Genomic DNA, 18083 nt, shown 5'->3' on the forward strand with positions numbered 1-18083 from the left:
TGCGGAGAACAACTTTTTCCTTGTGAAAGTTGAGATAAGGAGGGTCATTTTGTAGAGCACAAAGTTCACTAGCCCTCCTGGCTGAGGTAATGGCTATAAGAAAAGCCATTTTCCAGGATAAGAGACACAAGTCAGTAGTGGCTAATGGTTCGAATGGAGGCTTGGTAAGAACCTGGAGAACTACTGAAAGGCTCCACGTCGGTACCACCGAACAGACTGGTGGTTGGAGGTTCTGCAGTCCTTTCAAGAAGCGATGAACGAGAAAATGTGAAAACACCAAGCAGCCCGATATGGAGCCATGATGATGTGAAATAGCGGCAATGTAAACCTTAATACATGGGTCCTCAAACTACGGCCCGCGCCACTGTTTGCTGCCTGTGCGCGTGCTTGCTGCACGGGCGGGGAGGTGGTGGCTTGCTCGCTTGGAGATGGCCTTTGAGTGAGCAAGCTGCCGCCGCCTGCCTCCCATATGTGCGTGCTCGCCACTGCCTCGCAGCATGGGGGGGGCTCACTCGCTTGGAGACCAGCGAGTATTGGACTCGCTGGGAGATCTCCGAGTGAGTGAGCGAGCCACCACTGCGCACACCCAACAGCGCCTCGCGCTCACCTGATGGTGCTTCACTGGTCCGCGCCCCCAGGCACCCCCACCTCACCGGCCCACGATGGTCACCGCAGCCTTTCAATTGGCTCTCTATTCAAAAGGTTTGAGGACCCCTGCTTTAATAGAAGAAGGTTGAAGTCCATTTTGGTGTAGAAATAAGAGAAAATGCAAAATGTTCTGAGGCTGAATGAGGAGTAAAATGATTGGTTGACACAAAGGAGGCAAAGCATTTCCATTTAGCTTCATATGAGTGGCAAGTAGCTGGTCTCAGAGCAGACTGAAGAATAAACTGTACGTCAGGATAGAAAGTGTCTGGGTTCGATGAAGAGCTGGGAACTGATGTTGAAACTGATGGTGCTGCCGTGGTGGAGGGCTGCAGAGGTGGTGTCAGATCTGGCAGAGTTGTTGGTACCGATGATATAGCATTAATTATTGGATGAGCCAGGCTGTAAGGTTCAGAGAGTGTAGATTTGGATGTTGAATGGCGCCGCTTTGTTGAGTGAGAAGATGTGGAATCTGCGGAAGATGAAAGTAAGTGTTTCTGGAGAGGCAAAGAATGGTGGGAAACCATGGTTGACAGGGCCACCAAGGTGTGATGAGAATCCCTCAGGCACTGTCTTGATTGATTTTGGCTAGAGTCTTTGTGATGAGAGATATTGGCGGAAATGCGTAAAAGAACATGTTTGTCCAGGGAACCATCAGTGCATCTCCCATTGAGTTCGGACCGATGCCTGCCCGAGAGCAATAAGTCATGCAGACTGAATTGCTGTGGTGGCAAACAGATCTGTGTCTGGTGGGCCCCAGAGTTGGAAGAGATGTCGGCAAACTTGGCGATCTAACTCTCACTCGTGAGTTGTGGACATGTGCCTGCTGAGAGCATCTGCTTCCTTGTTGTCAGTTCCAGCAAGGTGAACGGCGAGAGGGGTGATCCCTCTGGGAATACACCAGTCCCATAGGAGGGCAAGGTAAGCCAGTGGAGCAGACTTCGTGCCACCCTGCTTGTTGATGTAGAACACCATAACTACATTGTTTGAAGCTATCTAAACGATTCGGTCCCAAAGGATAGCCTCAAAGGACCAGAGGGCTTTGAAGACTGCCAGAAGTTCCAGATAATTGATATGTCTAGAGGCCTCTTTTCCCTGCCAAGTACCGAGTGTGATGATCGGCATAGTGAGCCCCTATCCCGTAAGGGAAGCATTGGTGTAGAGTGTCAAAGTTGGCTGGGGCTGTTGGAACAGGACCCCGATGGAGAGGTTGTTTTCCACTTTCCACCAAGACAAAGTCTGAAGAATGGAAACAGGAGGTTGAAGTGGCCGATGAGGAGGGTTGAGTTGTGGACAGAAGAGATGGTTGAACCATAGCTGTAATGGTCTCATCCACAATCTGGCATTGGGCACCAGAGAGACTGTGAAGGCCATGTGGTCTAGCAGTTTCTATATGGAAAGCGCGGAGACAGTCCAGTTCGTGGAGATCTGATGGATGGAAGAATGCAACTTGTCCTTCTGAGCCTGTGGAAGGACGTCTCGGGTGTGAAGTGAGTCGAGGCGAGCTCTGATGTAATTGATGACCTGCAAAGGAACGAGGCAAGGTTTCTCAACGTTAATACTAAGTCCAAGTTTGTCTAAAAGGGTACAAGTAGAATCTATGGCAGATAGGAGGCTTTCTCTGGAAGAGGAGATGATCAGCCAATCATCAAGGTAAGGGTAGATATGAATGCCTTGTAGCCTCAGGTGGGTGCAAACAGGAGCCATACATTTGGTGAAGACCCTTGGAGCAGTAGCGAGGCCAAAGGGAAGAACATTGTATTAAAAATGTCAGTACCGATAGTGAACCGGAGTAGCTATGAGCAGGGTTGATACTGATATGAAAACAGGCGTCTTTCAAGTCTAGAGTTGTGAACCAATCCTCTCCCCTGAGCAATGGAATGATATTTTGGAGGGTGGTCATCCAAAATTTTTTAGTCTTGATGAACTTATTGATGCCGCATAAGTCCAATATTGGGCGTAGACCACCACCCCGTTTTGCGACCATAAAATATCTCGAGTAGAAGCTGTGGAGCCCCTCCGAGGGGATGAGTTGTTGAATCGCTCCTTTACAAAGTAGTTGGGAAACTTCGCCTTGAAGACTTACGAAGGAGACGTATATCGGATTGGTCCCGATGGGGGCACGGTGTCAAACTCAATTTTATATCCGTGCTCCATGATAGAAAGTACCCACTTATCAGATGTGCTGGACTCCCAAATAGGGAGTTGGCCTTGCAGCCGGTCCCCAAAAGGAAGAGGGGAAGGTGGGTAGTGGGAGAGAGGAAAGGTTCGCGTGTCCCATCAATGCTGATACTTGTTGCTGTCGGGGCGGCAACAGGCCTGCTGACGGGAGGCATATTGATGATAAGGCTGGTATCTGTACTGAGAGCGAGACTGTGGCCACTTGCATCAGCTCTGGGCGGGAATCTCCATTCGGTAGGCAGTGATATGTGCCTTGTAGATATTCCCCAGTTTATGGTCGGTCCGCGTGTTGAAGAGTCTGGAACCATCGAATGGCATGCCCTCAATGCACCTCTTAGTCTTATTGGGGAAGTTGCAGGAATGGAGCAAAAACATGCCGATGCAAAGCTCTCGAGTCACAATCGACATGATGTCTTGCTGTACTCAATTGTTGAATGGGCAGCTGCATGGCTTCGTGAATGAATACACGAGCCAGGTCCCGCTGCTGCTCAGGAAGAGTCGATATGATAGACTCAAGCCTTTGCATAAGAAAATATTGGTATCTGGCCATTGTTGCTTCATAATTAGAAATTCGCAGGTCAAGTCCCATGGCAGCGTAAATATGGTGAGACATCAAGTTGATCTTGCGTCCCTCCTTGTTTCTGGGAGTGGAGTGCTCTCTATTCTCCCAACCCTGTGAAGACTCGACAATAATAGAGTTGGGCTTGGGATGTTTTAAAAGGAACGGGATGTCTTGTTCCTGGACCTTATACATTGATCTGTAGCGCCGAGAGGTCGGGTGTGGCTGATTTGGAAACTCTCAGGTAGTCATAGCCTGCCGAAGGGTCGTGATGAGCGGTAGGGAGATGGCTGAAGACTGCTTCTTGCGGACCATGTTGTAGAAATTGTCCATACTGGGATTGATGCGATGTTGAACCTCAACCTCCAGGGATCTAGCCAGTCTTGCCATCAATTCTCCGAAGGTAGAATAGGACTCCTCTTGAGAACCAGGACCTTGCGTCCAGATGACAGTGTCAGGCGAGATGGAAGGCTGCTCCAAGTCCTCCAAATCAGAGTCAGATACGGGGACTGAAGGACGAACCAGCGGGAGAAGGAGGAGGTCTGGAGAGAGCAGCCGCCGATGTCGAGGGGTCGTCTCTTGGTGTCAGATGAGGAGTGGTGCAATGGTGGCGCATGGAGGGCATTGGGTAGTACCCATATGGTGGAAGGTTATCTCATGGGTAGGACTGGGACAGATCAAATTCACTGTAGGGCATCGGTACCCAGCTCCTCGAGGGCTGATTTGAAATGCACTGATGGCAGCGCGTGTCGGACTGAGACTGGGCCCTTGGAGAAGCCTCAGGCGAGGTCAGCAGCGTTATTGGTGAATGCGCCAATGGTCATCTGGTTTGGGATTGTGGGGGTGAGTCCCAAATCATACCATCTGACATGGGCCCACGAACTGCGGCCTCAAAGCAGTCCAGAGTGGATAGAGCTGATATGGAAATTCTCCGAGGAAACCCTGGTGGGGTCACTTGCATCATGGTCTGGATGTTTGGACCAGACGGAGTCGGGATCAAGACAGCGGTCGGGACCGATGGTGTGGCTGAACCCGAGTCTCTCTGTGGCGCCTTAGCAAGCTTCTTCTGCTTGCGGTCCAACTTGTCCATCTTAGCCTTTTGGCCTTCTTAGGAACCAAGGGGTTGTTGGACCCAGTGTGCTTCCTCTTTTCCTTTTGGTGAGGAGAACGAGAGGAGCGAGTGGCCTCCATGGAGGTTGTACCATCAGCCGATGCAGAAGGAGGAGAAGCCACGGACAGGCCTACTAACATGGTCTGAGCCACAAGCTGATCAGATGCAAGCAAGGCCTGGTGCCAAAGAATCTTCCGGAGAAGATTCTTGCGGGCCTGCTTAGTATAGGATTGGCAGTGGCCACATTTGTCAATCCGGTGTCCTTCCCCCAAGCAAAGAAGGCACAGGTTGTGCGGATCTGTGGGGGACATCTTAGCCCCACACTTGGAGCACTTACGAAAGGCCGCTTGCTGAGTCATCGAAGAAGAAAAGGAGATAGTGAAGCGAGAAAAGAAGTAGAAGACTAATGATAAAAGGTTTTGGTTTTTTTTGTTGTTTTTTTGGGGGGGAAGGGAGAGAAAGGGGGAGAAACTTTCTAAACTAGGGAAGGGATAAGGTAGTTTTAACTTGGAAGGGAGATATTAACAAGAGAGAAAGAACGAGTAGTTTTATCAAGATGGTAAGTATAGCAATCGAGAGAGAACAAAAGGCTCGAGGCAAAGCGAACGGCAGTCGCAAGAAGACTGGGGAAATGGCGGGCACTCTGCTATTTATACTACGGCGGGGAGGGGTGCAGAGTTCCCACCAAAACAGTTAAAGCTTTGAATCTTTCCTGGCTGCAGGCACTGCGCAGGCGTAGCACCCATAACGTGTGATGCACAGAGGCCACGATGAAGAACTGCTTGTTTCTTTTCTCCTTTGCAATCCTCTGTGCCCATTCCTACAATCTGCTCTAGATGGTATGAGGGCTCTTTGGAACACAATGGGAAGTGTAATGGGAGGCCATGGAAGAGGACATTGGGAAGAATTACTTTCTGACTTTCCATTCATAAAATCTCTGCTGACTCAACAGATGGATACAACAGGAAACAACTCAACACAAGTGTAAAGAATTTATTGGTCAACAATATTCCATGAGAAAATGTTAGATATCTTATATGGTTGTAGAAAAGGTTTGTTGTTTAAGTGTTGTTGATATAAAGTAATATACTAAACAATACAATAAAGCAAACTACTTTAGAAACAATAGCAAAGCTAATGACTTCAGATTTAACAAAGCTAACTACTTTAAAATTGGATTTCTGTTGGGAAACATTGTATATTAATTCTTTAATAAAAATGGTTGCATTCTAATTATGGTTCGGATCCTAATAGTCAGCTCTGTGAATGGAAGGAATGCTGTGTTCACAGAAGAACTGCTTCCATGAATGCAACTCCTTCTGTGAACACAAGCTCCTTCCATTCATAAACCTAAAAGTTAGGATCTGAGCCTGAATGTTCTAAAGCAAAAGGGGGAGAAGTTCTAGGAAGACTGGAGTTGTCACACCTAGCTGGAGTCAGTAGTTATGTTTCAAAACCACACATTATATTTATGGCAAAATTACAGTTTCTCCTAACTGCAAAAAGGATCATATGCTAAGAGAAGGGAAACGATCTGAATTCAAGCACATGAAGCCAAGAACATGGACTATTATTATGGGCTAATTTAGAATACATTTTCCATAGTATGTTAGCACTGCTCAGAATGATTGTGAGCTGAAGTTGTTTAGGCACACAAACATCCGTAAATTCTAACAAACACTGTCATATTTGTTCTTGCTTTAAAAACCAATTAATTAAAAATGGCTTCCTGTTTCTTATTATAAAATCTGCTTTCAAAGACCCAACCTATAAATATTTTTATTTGTTTTTCTGCATTCCTTTGAAACTATTGCCTACAGCTTTTTCAATGGAATGTATTATTCCCTTGAGCATAGCAGGCATGATATAGTAGCTCCACTTAGCCAGCTTAAAGGAAGGAAACTACAGAAACCAATATAGATCTGCTGTACACCAAGAACAGCTTCATGTGCTTCCTGTTCCAAATACACCAAATCAACCATTTCACTGTTAAGAGAGACAATATCCCAGCAAGCCCTAGTAGCTATTGCAGACTGAAAAAACTTGTGCTAGATCTCAATGGTTCTAGAAAAGGATGAAACCCAAAATTTATTCTATCTGGTTAGATCATTTGTACAGACAAATGGACTTTTTGCAATTCAAACTAGGAAACTAATAAAGGCAGCCTCATTGCAAAAAGAAGTTATCTTCCCTTAGTGGTAAGATAGTATCTCACTGTATTTCAGCCCAAGGAATGTTCCTTAAAAAAAAAAAAAAAAAAAAAAAAACTACACAGGTGAAACCTGATACCTGCAAGACTTCTTCCCATGTGAAGCCTGTGTATCAAGTGTGGGATGCAAAACTATGGAATGTACATCCATATGTGATGGGATTGGCCTGTTGGTGACTGAATTCCAAAAGGATTTTTTGGTGAAATGTCTAAAATATACAAACAGCACATTCTCTCCTATTAATGTTTTTGTTATACTGCTTTGTTTTACTCATTTCCCTTTTTTTCTTATGGTTCCCCTCCTCCCCTACTCTCTTTAACCCCAACAAGAAGATTTTTTAAAGGGCAGTGGAGGTGAATGGATGTGTTAAACATTTATACTCACATTTAATAGGCTGGTGATGGCATCAGGCTGTACTTTGTTAATGCTGTCATAGCAGGGCCAGACAATTTTCCTCTTACTCTGGGATGGTGACATGTCTATCTGATCTTCTTCAAAGGTACTACATTTTGTAGTTATCATGATCCAGTCATATGATGGACCACTGGCCAAAGTCTCTTCTGTGTAGTAATCCCACTTTTTAAGACTGGATATGTTTACATTTGGTTTTAGTACCTGTACAAAAGAATGTCTACAGATTACAAAGTTGATAGTGCTTCCCAGTATCATCGTATTCTCTCCCAAACAACTCAGATGTTATGTATTGCTTAGACTACTTTCCTGATCTTGGCATTTTATTGAGAGCATTCTGGAGCTGACTTCAAATTTGCTGAATTGCTATTGAAAACAGCAAAATTTGGAAGATCAAAATAAATACTTAATCCATTATATCATAGGATAAAAAACTTTTCTGGTAAATTCTGTCCATATACAAGTTCAAACTGCAGAAATTCTTCCATTTTCCTCTCCTTAAATTTCATTTTGCCAGCAGACTTCATTCAGATGCTTTACCCTCGTGGTAGACTAGTGGCCTTACCCAGACTAACTCATTTGAAATGAGTTTGCAGTATCTAACAATGTCATTCTTCAAACTCAAGTGGAGCTCTGCTGAATTTTTCCATTGTGCAAGTGGTTCTCCATTATATTTGTACAGCTGGCTGTGCAAAACCAGTTACATTTATTTATTTATTTATTTAAAACATTTCTATGCCACCCCATCGCAACAAAGCCTCGGGGCGGCTCACAAAACATGGATAAACATTTGCATAAACATGGTTGTACAAGAGTTATGTACAAGCAACTCCATGATAGGTTGCATAAAAGGCTTCACAAGCCATGTGCAATGAGTTTCACAACTGGCTGAACAAAGGTAATATGCAATGGGTAGTACAAGATTAGTGCACAACCACTTACATGACTGCACTTGTGCAAATGTAATTTTAGTTGGATTCTTCTCTTACACATAGTTCAGAACCTAGTTTCCATTATTGCAGTTTCATTTATGATCATGAAATGGATATTGCCCAATAATACAAATTGGTGAAATTTCCACAGTAAAGTAAGTATGGTTTTTATATACTCAGAGCCCCACCAAAATGTATCATACAAAATTAAGCACATTTTTCAAATTTTTTGTGATGTCAATGACTATTCAACCCTCTGCGTACTGTCAGAAATGTACTTCCTGCTGGAATCCTCAGCTCAGTATTTGCAGTTGGAATGAAATTCAAACAGAGGTACTTAGGGTGCAAATACTTAACTGAGACTGGACAGTTATCTGTCAAGGGATGCTTTAAACTGGATTCTTTCACCTAGACGGAGGCTGGATTCTCTCACCTAAATGGACACCTCCAGCTCTGTGATTTTCTGAAATTCCAGCATTACAGCAAAGGGGAACTACCCAAAACTATTGTTAACAGTGCTAGGGCCTTATCCTGTCAATGACTTTGCCAGCCAAGCTGTCAGTTGTTTCAGCGCAGACCTATAGCACAAAGACAACATTGTACAGCTCTTATAAAATATTGCAAATATATCAACATCTTCAATTAAATAAGAGAGAAATATGCTATCCCTACATTGCCTATAGAAAAAAAGAACACAAGAAAAATGCTGCAGAACCAATGCTCTTTGCTATGGATTAAGATGGAGTGGGATCAGCTTTAAGGCAAAAAAAGGACAACTACTTCATTTCATATAGCAACCTACTTTTTGAAATGGACACTTGGCCAGTTTTGTTGTTTATAGAATTAAAAAAATTATTTGAGCAAGTCAACCCATTTGGATCCTGGATGTGATTGTAAAGTAGAGAAAGAGCTATTGTTTTAACTTTAGACAAGTAAATGTTCTGGTAATCTGGACAGTTAACTCAATAAGTTTCAAATAAGTAAAACTGAATTCTATTAATAGCAGATTTTATTAAAGATACAAGGATTAAAAGATCCTAAATATTTATGCCTTATACCTCTGCTTCAACTGGTGCATAGAGGTAATTGAAGAAAACAGGACTCTTCTTGTGTATTTTTTCAATGCATTCCCACATGCAAATTCCTTTTTTGCCATGTTTCTCTCCTTTATCCTCAAACAATGTCCCTAAAGAAACAGAAACCAAAAAGCCAAATGAAACTATTTCTAACATGAAACAAACCTGCCTTGAAGGTATTTCTGATGGAAAGGGTTAGGAATATAAATAAAAATGAAGTAGAATAAATATAAATTTGTATTTTTAAAATATCCTTCCAAGACTTAAAAATGTTTCAGTTATCAAAATAAATATAACTGAAGAGACAGCACTACTCAGAATATAAAAACTGCATGCCCATGTTGTTTCACACAGAATATATGCTCAGACTTCTGTTCTTTCTGTAATAATTGCATTACTTTATCTTACCCAAATACTTTCAGTTGAAAATTTGGCATGCTCTTGCAGAACAAATGACAACACAGCTAACAGCCTTAACTTAATAACATTGTATAGGTTATGCTCTACTCTTCCAAGAATAGAAAAGGTAATCATTTATGATCATCTTTAAATACGTTTCCAACTAAAATTGGCCTACAGAATGGAGGTGTGTACAATCAAGCTGATCAAAGAACTCTGAAAATAGTTATGTTTGGATCACTACTAGTTTGTGGTACTATTGCAGCACTTTTAAGGCTGGAACTTAGTGTTTGAGTGATTTGGCAAGGATGTTGTGCTTTAAAAATTATTGCTCTTGATGCTAAATAATAGTAACGGATGGTTAAATGGGTGTTTTCTAGGACAAGTATTTTCCCAGATATGGGTTACCTTTGCTTGTGCAAAGCATAGATTACAAATATAGTTTTCTGAATTAAAATAACAATTATCATGGTGCTAGGAAGAAAGAATGCATACATGTATCAATATGGTGAAAAAGCAGATAAATTACTTTGTTTCAATGCCCTGTGCACGTATCCGCTCTGGAAAAATATTTTATAATGCACAGTGGACATTTTTTGTGGAAAGAACTGAGTCAGCTGTCCTGAGGCTGCAATTGGGCCTGCAAAGGGGGCAAGAAGGGGAGGAGGTTGGGGCTATGGAGTTGCCAGTTTCAGTCAGTGTTCCAGCCTCCTCTTTTACCTTCCCTAGTGCTACTCAAGCAAACTGAAAGGCATCTAGATAAAATTCAGGGTATGAGGCGCAGCCAAATAGGAGATGGATTGAATCCATGAAGGAAGCCACAGTCTTGAACTTAGACAAGCAGAGCAGGCCTCTCATGGTCAGGACATTCTGGAGGGCTTTCATCTATAGGTCACCGTAAGTCAGAGACAGCTTGATGCCACAGAACACAAAAAATGAGGTGCAGAGGGGGTAGCGATTCCCTCTATTAAGTGTTCCACTGGATCTCATAATCCTTCAGAGGCTTATGAGTATCTGTTGCAGAGGCAATAGGACTATGCCTAAAGTGGCACAGCTAAATTCCATTGAGTATCTAACTGTATAAAAGCAAAAGACTGACAGGCATATGCTATATTTTTCCTGGGTTATTCACTGTGGCAGTATTTCTGCACATTCAGTGTTAACTTGAGGCAGTACTTTAGAAAGAAAATAAATCAAAATCAGCTAGGCTAGTGCCAATACCATGTTCGAGTCTTTCATAGTCTGAATCCAGCAGGAATGTTTTGAATCGATTGGAAACATAGTGAAATGCTAAGAACTTCAGGTAATACTGATTGAACTCAAACTCTGTTGGATACTGGTTATGGATCTGAAAAAAAAATGAAAAGGAAAGTTTTGTTACAATGAAAACACTTTAAAATCAAAGTAAAAACAGCTAAATATGTTATTTTGTTGCTTCCCTTAATCAACCCTGGAAGGAGAGATCTTGATTTGGGGTTTTAAAATGCAGTTATCTTAATGAACAAATAATAGAAAGTATTCATTACTTACACCCCTGCTAATTCCCTTCCATTCCAACAATTCCCCACAAGCTGTGTGTTCTTCCATTTCCCTGAACAAGTGGGACCTACTACTTATGCAACTGGGGTTTAGTGCTTTCTACAGGAAGCCCCAAAATGAGCAAAAGTGCTCGTTTCTGGATCTGGACAGGATGGTGGAGCTCCTTTATAGAGACACTTTGCTCATTTTGAATTGTAGTTGGAAGTACTAGATCATCACCGTGTGGGTCTGGTGGGAGCCACCTGCACAACAGAACTGCCAGGGCACAAAAGAATTGGCAACATAGTACCCAATGACATGCAAACTTCATTATAATCTCATATGCACACTTTGTCAGCTGGACTTGCACTAGGCCAATTAGGACAATGTGGTATTTTACTTTTAACGGGCTAAAGGTTATATAAACAGTTCTTCAAGCACTGAATGTATCAAGAAACTTGTTAAAATATTTTGTCACATTCATAAAAACTTGTCCACTTCCAACCTGCATACTGTTCATGATCCACAGCGAGTTCAAAAGTTTGCAATTCCTTTGCTATTTTATTACACAATATTATTGTAGCTTTAGTTATGAAAGCTAAAACGCTGACAGTCTGTACAGAATGGAATGGACTACACAATTGTATAGAAGGGAAAAATAATGAACCTCAAAGTTTGGCAGCTTTCAATCTTATACAATTATAATCTAAAGTAAATTGCGTATTTCCTCCAAACTGTAACAACTGTAGCATTGCTGAACCCCCAAACTTCTCATTATTTTGCCTTTAACTTTAGAACCTATGTATCATCTTTATTTACTCCCCTCCCACATTGTAAAGATAAATCATGGATTCACAGAATCATAGAGCATTGGGGTCCAACCTCCTGCTGTTGCAGGACACCAAGTTATACCATCCCACTCAGATGGCTGTCCCATTTCTTCTTGAATGCCTCTAGTGTGGGAGATCTTGACCTTCCTCTTTGTCACAGCCTTTGAGGTACTTACAGAGCGATCTAATGTCCCCCCTCAGTCTTAATTACTATAATTGATCTGTCCTGATAAGTATTTCCAATAGTGAGGCAGACTGTGAAGCTGTAAACACTGCAGGGCCAAACCCAAATTTCAACAGATGTTGCAATTGCAAGTATTGCTCTTCAGCTGCAGCAACCAAATTAGATGAAATGAACTGCTGCTGACTCAAAATGGCTCACTCAGATGGCTGGTGGGGAAATTGGCTGGGAGCTGTGAATGGCAAAAGCCTCCAATAGCTGCTTCCAAGTGCCACTTGGGCACTTTGGGGGTGGCTACCTGAGGTGTTTGCTGGCTACCCACTTGGCAGAAATGGCGAAAGGATTTGCATACAAATAATTTAGGACATAACATTATTTGTATGCAACAGGTGGTGCAGGGGTTTAAACCACTGAGCCTCTGGGATTGTCAAATGAAACATCAGCAGTTCAAATCTGTGCGAGGGGGTGAGCTCCTGTTGCTTTGTCCCTGTTTCTGCCAACCTAGCAGTTAAAAGCATGCAAATGCAAGTAGATAAATAGGTATCACTTCAGTGGGAAGGTAACAGTATTCCATGTGCCCCATTCTTTAGTCATGCTGGCCACATGACCACGGAAACTGTCTGCAGACAAAGGCTGGCTCTCTTGGCTAAAAAATGGAGATGAGCACCACCCCCTAGAGTGGGACACAACTGGACTTAATGTCATGGGGAAACCTTTATCTAATTCAGTCTACCACTCAGCTAAGCCTTCTTTAAGAAGCTTTCTGCCACATTCCTAAATGGTTCTTTTGAGTATGGAGACTTAATCCTTCTGATAATTTCTGATGTGCATACTGTTGTTGCCCAACTGCACTTACTGTATTCAAAACAGCACAATGTTCCAAGTTCTCCCTTGCTAAAAGAACTGATCCTTGCTATCATGGGCATCTTTGTCCACTGATTTCCCTTTATAATCAATGAGAGTTCAACAGATATGTCCTTTTCATTTTGGTGCATGTAAAATTTTCTGGATTGTACCCAGACTTTACAAACATAGGGATAGCACAGGGATTCTTGGGAAAAGAAATTATGTGGTAACCTACCCACACTATTGTGAAGGCAGGAAGCAAGAGAAGAGGTAGGAAGAGAAAAAATAATGTCCATAGTTTTTACGCAAATACAACATTATTCCTACAGGATTAACCAAAACACTAGACATGCGCTGCTGCCTAACGTGATGGGAACTTCCTGGTATGACATCACTGTCGCCAACTCTGCCTTCTGAGAAACAACCAGGAGATCTACCAGATGTTGCTATTGAGAAAGAATGATTCACATTAATCATTCAGCTGACACCTGGAGATATTGGCATAAACAATAGCTTTTTAGAAGATGATGAAGTTCTAATTTAAGAAGCACTACTTCATATGTTTTCGGTAGTTGAAACAAGGACATTTTCCCTAGTATCCTCCTGTTTCATCCAACATGCTAAAAGAGGCATGCCATTAAAAATCCTTTTAGTCTCCATTCTTTGAAGACAGTACTTCATGAATTTGTATGGGAGATCCAAAATTAATGAACAGTTATTTGGCATCAGAATATAACATCTCTGAGCACATTGAGAAATGTAGAGTGTTAGTTCTAGAAAGCAATGTTCTACATAGGGAAGACCACAATTCAAAAATCAGTTAATCTGGTGCAATACTTATGCTCAACATAGGATGTAATAACCCAGGATAGGCAAGAATTTCAGGTGAAGAGATAACATAATTTTGATTATTAGATACTGGGCATCAGCAATAAGAAATGAATATTCCCATTGTGCCTGCTTGTAAAATGACTTGTGGCACTGACATATATTCTGTTAGAAACATAATATTGAACTGGATGCTCTATCACTCTCGTTTTTGTTTGTTGTGCCAAATTAGATAGCACACAGAAGCAAAACCACCATTTAACATCTGTGCCTGTTCTCATCAGTTACCAGATCCTTTCACTCCCTTTTAAGTGGTCCCACCATCTGTCTCCCCTTCCTCTTCCTATTTACATGAAGGTAGAAGCCCTTTTTGTTGCTCTTGATGTTCTTTGCAAGTCTCAGCTCATAATCAGCCTTAGCATGGTGAAGAATCCTTCTGCATCATGCAGCCTCCTCCTGGTATACCCTTTTGTCCACTTGCCTCAACGTCCATTTCCTGTGGGGGTTCCTCTTCCTTCTAATCCCTCTTACCACCTCTCTTTGCATCTATGGTGGCACAGGACTCGAAGGTTAACAATGAAGAAACTGAAATTGTGAAAGATTTTGGATACTGAAGCTCAGTCAACAATTCAAAGGGGGATTACAGCCAAGAAATTAGAAGACTGAGACTTGGAAAGGTAGCAATGAAGGAACTAGAAAAGATCATCACGTGTAAGGACATTTCACTGGAGACCAAGGCCAAGATTATCCACACTATTGTATTCCCCGTCATATGAAAGCTGGACAGTGAAGAAAGTTGCCAGGAAGAAAACTGATGTGTTTGACACATGGTGCTGGAAGAGAGCTTTGCATATTTCTAGATTCTCAGAAATACTAGCATGTGGGTTCAAATCAAGCCAGAACTTTTAATGGTGGCACAAATAACAAAACTGAAGCTATCATATTTTGGGTACATCATTACTCACTGAAGAAGACAATTATGCTAGGGAAGGTAAAAAGTAGAAAAAGAAAAGGAAGTGCAAATACAAGATGGAATGACTGTAAAGGAAGCCAAAACCTTGAGTTTACAAGAGCTGAGCAGGGCTGTCAAGGGCAGGATATTTCAGAGGACATTCATTCATAGAGTCACTATTAAGTTGGAGTTAACTTGACTGTACATAACAAGAACAAACAATTCTACTAACAGAATAAAGCATGCTCTACTTTCTCTAACCCATTTGCTTATCACCTTGGTATTTATGCTCCCCTAGACATTGCTTGTGGCTATGCTTACCTGGTGCACACAATCCAAGAACTGCAAGAAGATAGGAGCAAACCCACTCCCCTGACAGTTAAGGGTCAAATTACTGCGCTGGCTGAATTTATGGCCGAAGGACAGCCACTCTTTTTCCACTAATGTTCTGAAGCCTTCAAGTGTTCGATAAAATGGATCACTGAGTAATTGCACAAGAGATACCACCTAGGCCATGAAAGGAGATATGTACATCAATACCAGATACAGTATATGTATAACAATCTAGTATTTGGCACAAATATGAGTAGTCTCCCAAACCATTGCATAGCAGGTGATAAAATTGAGTACTGCACTTATTCATAGCTTTCTTGCTGTATTTCATTCTATCAGTCATGTGGTACTTCTTGACAGAAAGTCTTGGCAGAAAGCCTAACGTAAGTCTCACAACTAGGCATTTATGCCCTTTTGGAGGGTAGAAACGGTTAACAACAGTGTTGGGAATATGCAATTATATTAGTTATATTTGTGGAGGGTTCAAAACTGACCATGGTATTCAACATGGCTTGCTACAACAGTAAATATTGAGAGACATGAGGACGAAGCTCAAAGTTATTTATTTATTTATTTATTTATTTACTTACTTACTTACTTACTTACTTACTTACTTACTTGCTACCCAGTAGCTGAGATTCTCTTTTGTGCAACTTTAAACATTTGTACTCATGACAGGGACCTTGAGTTTGTATTACTGTTCTTAAGAACATACAAACATGAGTCAATGGTCCATCTAGTCCAGCATTCTGTTCACATAACTAGTTGCCCACAGGATCCCACAAGCAGGTTATGAGTGCAACAGCACCCTCCTGCCTTACTTTCTCAGTAATTGGTATATATAGGCCTACTATCTTTGCTATTGGAGACAGTAGTGACTGGCAGACATTAGTAGCTTTCTCCTCCATGGATTTATCTAATCCCTTGTAAAGACAATGTAATTGATTGCTATCACTACATCTTGTGGAAGTGAAATCCATAGTTTAACTATGTGTTGTGTTCATTTAAAAATGAAATAAAAGTATACAGAGTTAATGAGATCTGGTATCACTATCTCACTAATGGTTTGGCTTGGAATTCCTGGAATTTGGTTTTTATATGAAGTTTCTTTTTGACAGAATCACAGGGCAAGACTGCTTGCAAGTATGAATATACAAGACAGGTTTTCTCCTATTCTGTATAGACACGGAGACTACATATCAGTTCATTTCTTCAAGCTCAAAAAGATCAATGGATTCCAAGGATGAGGCTAAGATTTACATGAGTAGCACAGAGAAGACAACTAACTTCGAACAACTTAAGGGGTTTTATGTGCGATACGTTCTTTTCTACTACTGTTCAATATGGGTTGCTTTGTATGTTCTAAAATGTGTTAGGGCTTCAAGTTATTAAACAGATATAATCAATTGATCAAAACAGAGTGGAAGGTTCCAACTAGTTCTTTCCAAGAACAGAAGGATTCATGGGGTGGAATGGGAAAAGGGGCAATTTTCAGTGATCTATGCCCCCTTTGCCCCCATCTCAAATCAGTTCTTGAGGGTGGCCCCCCTCCCCCCCAGTTGTTGTCATTTTTTTACAGGCAATAATGGCTCACCTGTGCTGTGATATCCCAGCCATCTTCCAGACAAACCAAAACTGAAGAACCATTCTCTAGCAGTTCTGATATAACTACACCCAACTGCATTATCCTATGAAGCTATACAAAAGATAAAAGACAGAAGCTATTAGAAAGAAGGATAAATTGATAAATGAAATGATTAATAGAATCAGATTTTGCTGGTACTCAAAAGATTTCCAGCTCTGTAAGAAATTAATATGCAAACATTTGTTTTTATGTAAAAATATTGGATGCCTTTGTCAGAAAGTTACAATCCAATCTGTTCAGTTCAAATCTTGTTGAACTCAGAGCTTATAAATACTACAAGAAGGAGAATTTTTTGATGTCATCTCCATGGTAGAGGTAATGCACAGTCCAACACAAATTTTTAAAATGCTTACAAAATCCTCAAATGCTAAATATTACTTCCAGACATATATTGACTGGGAATCTGAGCTTAGAGCTACTGGGCAACTTCACATATCAGTTTACCCACCCTGGTAATACGTTGTTGTGGAAACAACTCATGGTGCTTCTGACAGATGACTGGGCTTACCCTGTGTTGTCTGCCCATTCTTTCCCCCTCAATCTTTTTGTGGGTATGAGAGAGCACTCCAAAAGAGGAGTGACTTGTCTGCTCTCACCCTGCTGCAACTGCAAGCTGCTTTTGCTTGCTATGGCCTTTCTGTCCCTTTGCCTCTCTCTTTTAAAGATCACAATCACCAGCTTGACAGCAAATATTCACAATCTCCATTTTGAGAGCCACTGACAGTCCCTTAAAAGTGCTTAAGTGGCAATAAAAGATGTAAACTGACTTTAAGAAAATATGCAAATTATTACAGTCCTGGTACTATGGTTTTATGACTCACTTCAAGTAAGAGTGGTCATGCACTGTCCTAATTATCAGGCCTCACATCTGTCACTTGGTTGCACTGAAAAAAATTATCTGCATAAGAATCCAGCATATTTCATTTAAAAGCAATTATATAGGACAAAAGAACTTTTCTGGATAGGAACAGCATTTTGTTCTATAAAAAACATCATAGATGTTTATGATCTACCATATCACTTTACCTGCGGGAACCACTCTGATTCACCAAGTGCTTTAAGGAATGTTATTTCAGAATCTGCAGGAATACTGCTAGGAATGCATGCACTCAGGAGCTTTTTAAAACTAGCTTTCACTTGCCGAATGTCACTGAATTCAACTGGAACAAATTCACAATTCAAAGCAAAATCCAGTTTGAAGCCCTGCAAATGAAAAAGGCATTTACTTTGATTATTCATTTTTAAAAATCTGCTTTTAGAAAAATTATTCTATTATTAAGCAGCTTCCCTCCTTTCTTGTAAGAGTTTAATGCTTTTCTGAGTCTTGGAACTGACATGGCTTACTGGGTATACCTCCTTTCTTTTTACAGTAGCTGGTTGTGGTTGTTTTTGTACTGCACAATCCAAATGATTTAACTCCCTACAA

At 41.4% G+C, this 18083-nt stretch overlaps 1 protein-coding gene across 9 annotated transcripts in view; it reads right to left on the reverse strand.

Annotated features, from left to right (window-relative positions):
- SBF2 (SET binding factor 2) overlaps positions 1 to 18083 on the reverse strand; it is a 317965-nt gene that overhangs the window by 13000 nt on the left and 286882 nt on the right. For all 9 annotated transcript variants that reach the window (XM_044425691.1, XM_044425694.1, XM_044425687.1 and 6 more), the window contains 6 exons: positions 17684 to 17860; positions 16607 to 16708; positions 15001 to 15186; positions 10746 to 10872; positions 9108 to 9235; positions 7091 to 7321 (listed from right to left, as the gene is read on the reverse strand). In XM_044425691.1, coding sequence (XP_044281626.1) covers positions 7091 to 7321; positions 9108 to 9235; positions 10746 to 10872; positions 15001 to 15186; positions 16607 to 16708; positions 17684 to 17860 — 951 coding nt within the window. The remainder of the gene's footprint in view (positions 1 to 7090; positions 7322 to 9107; positions 9236 to 10745; positions 10873 to 15000; positions 15187 to 16606; positions 16709 to 17683; positions 17861 to 18083) is intronic.

This window comes from Varanus komodoensis, unplaced genomic scaffold (genome assembly GCF_004798865.1).
Source record: "Varanus komodoensis strain SLA01 unplaced genomic scaffold, ASM479886v1 scaffold16, whole genome shotgun sequence".
Taxonomy (NCBI): Eukaryota; Metazoa; Chordata; class Lepidosauria; order Squamata; family Varanidae; genus Varanus; species Varanus komodoensis.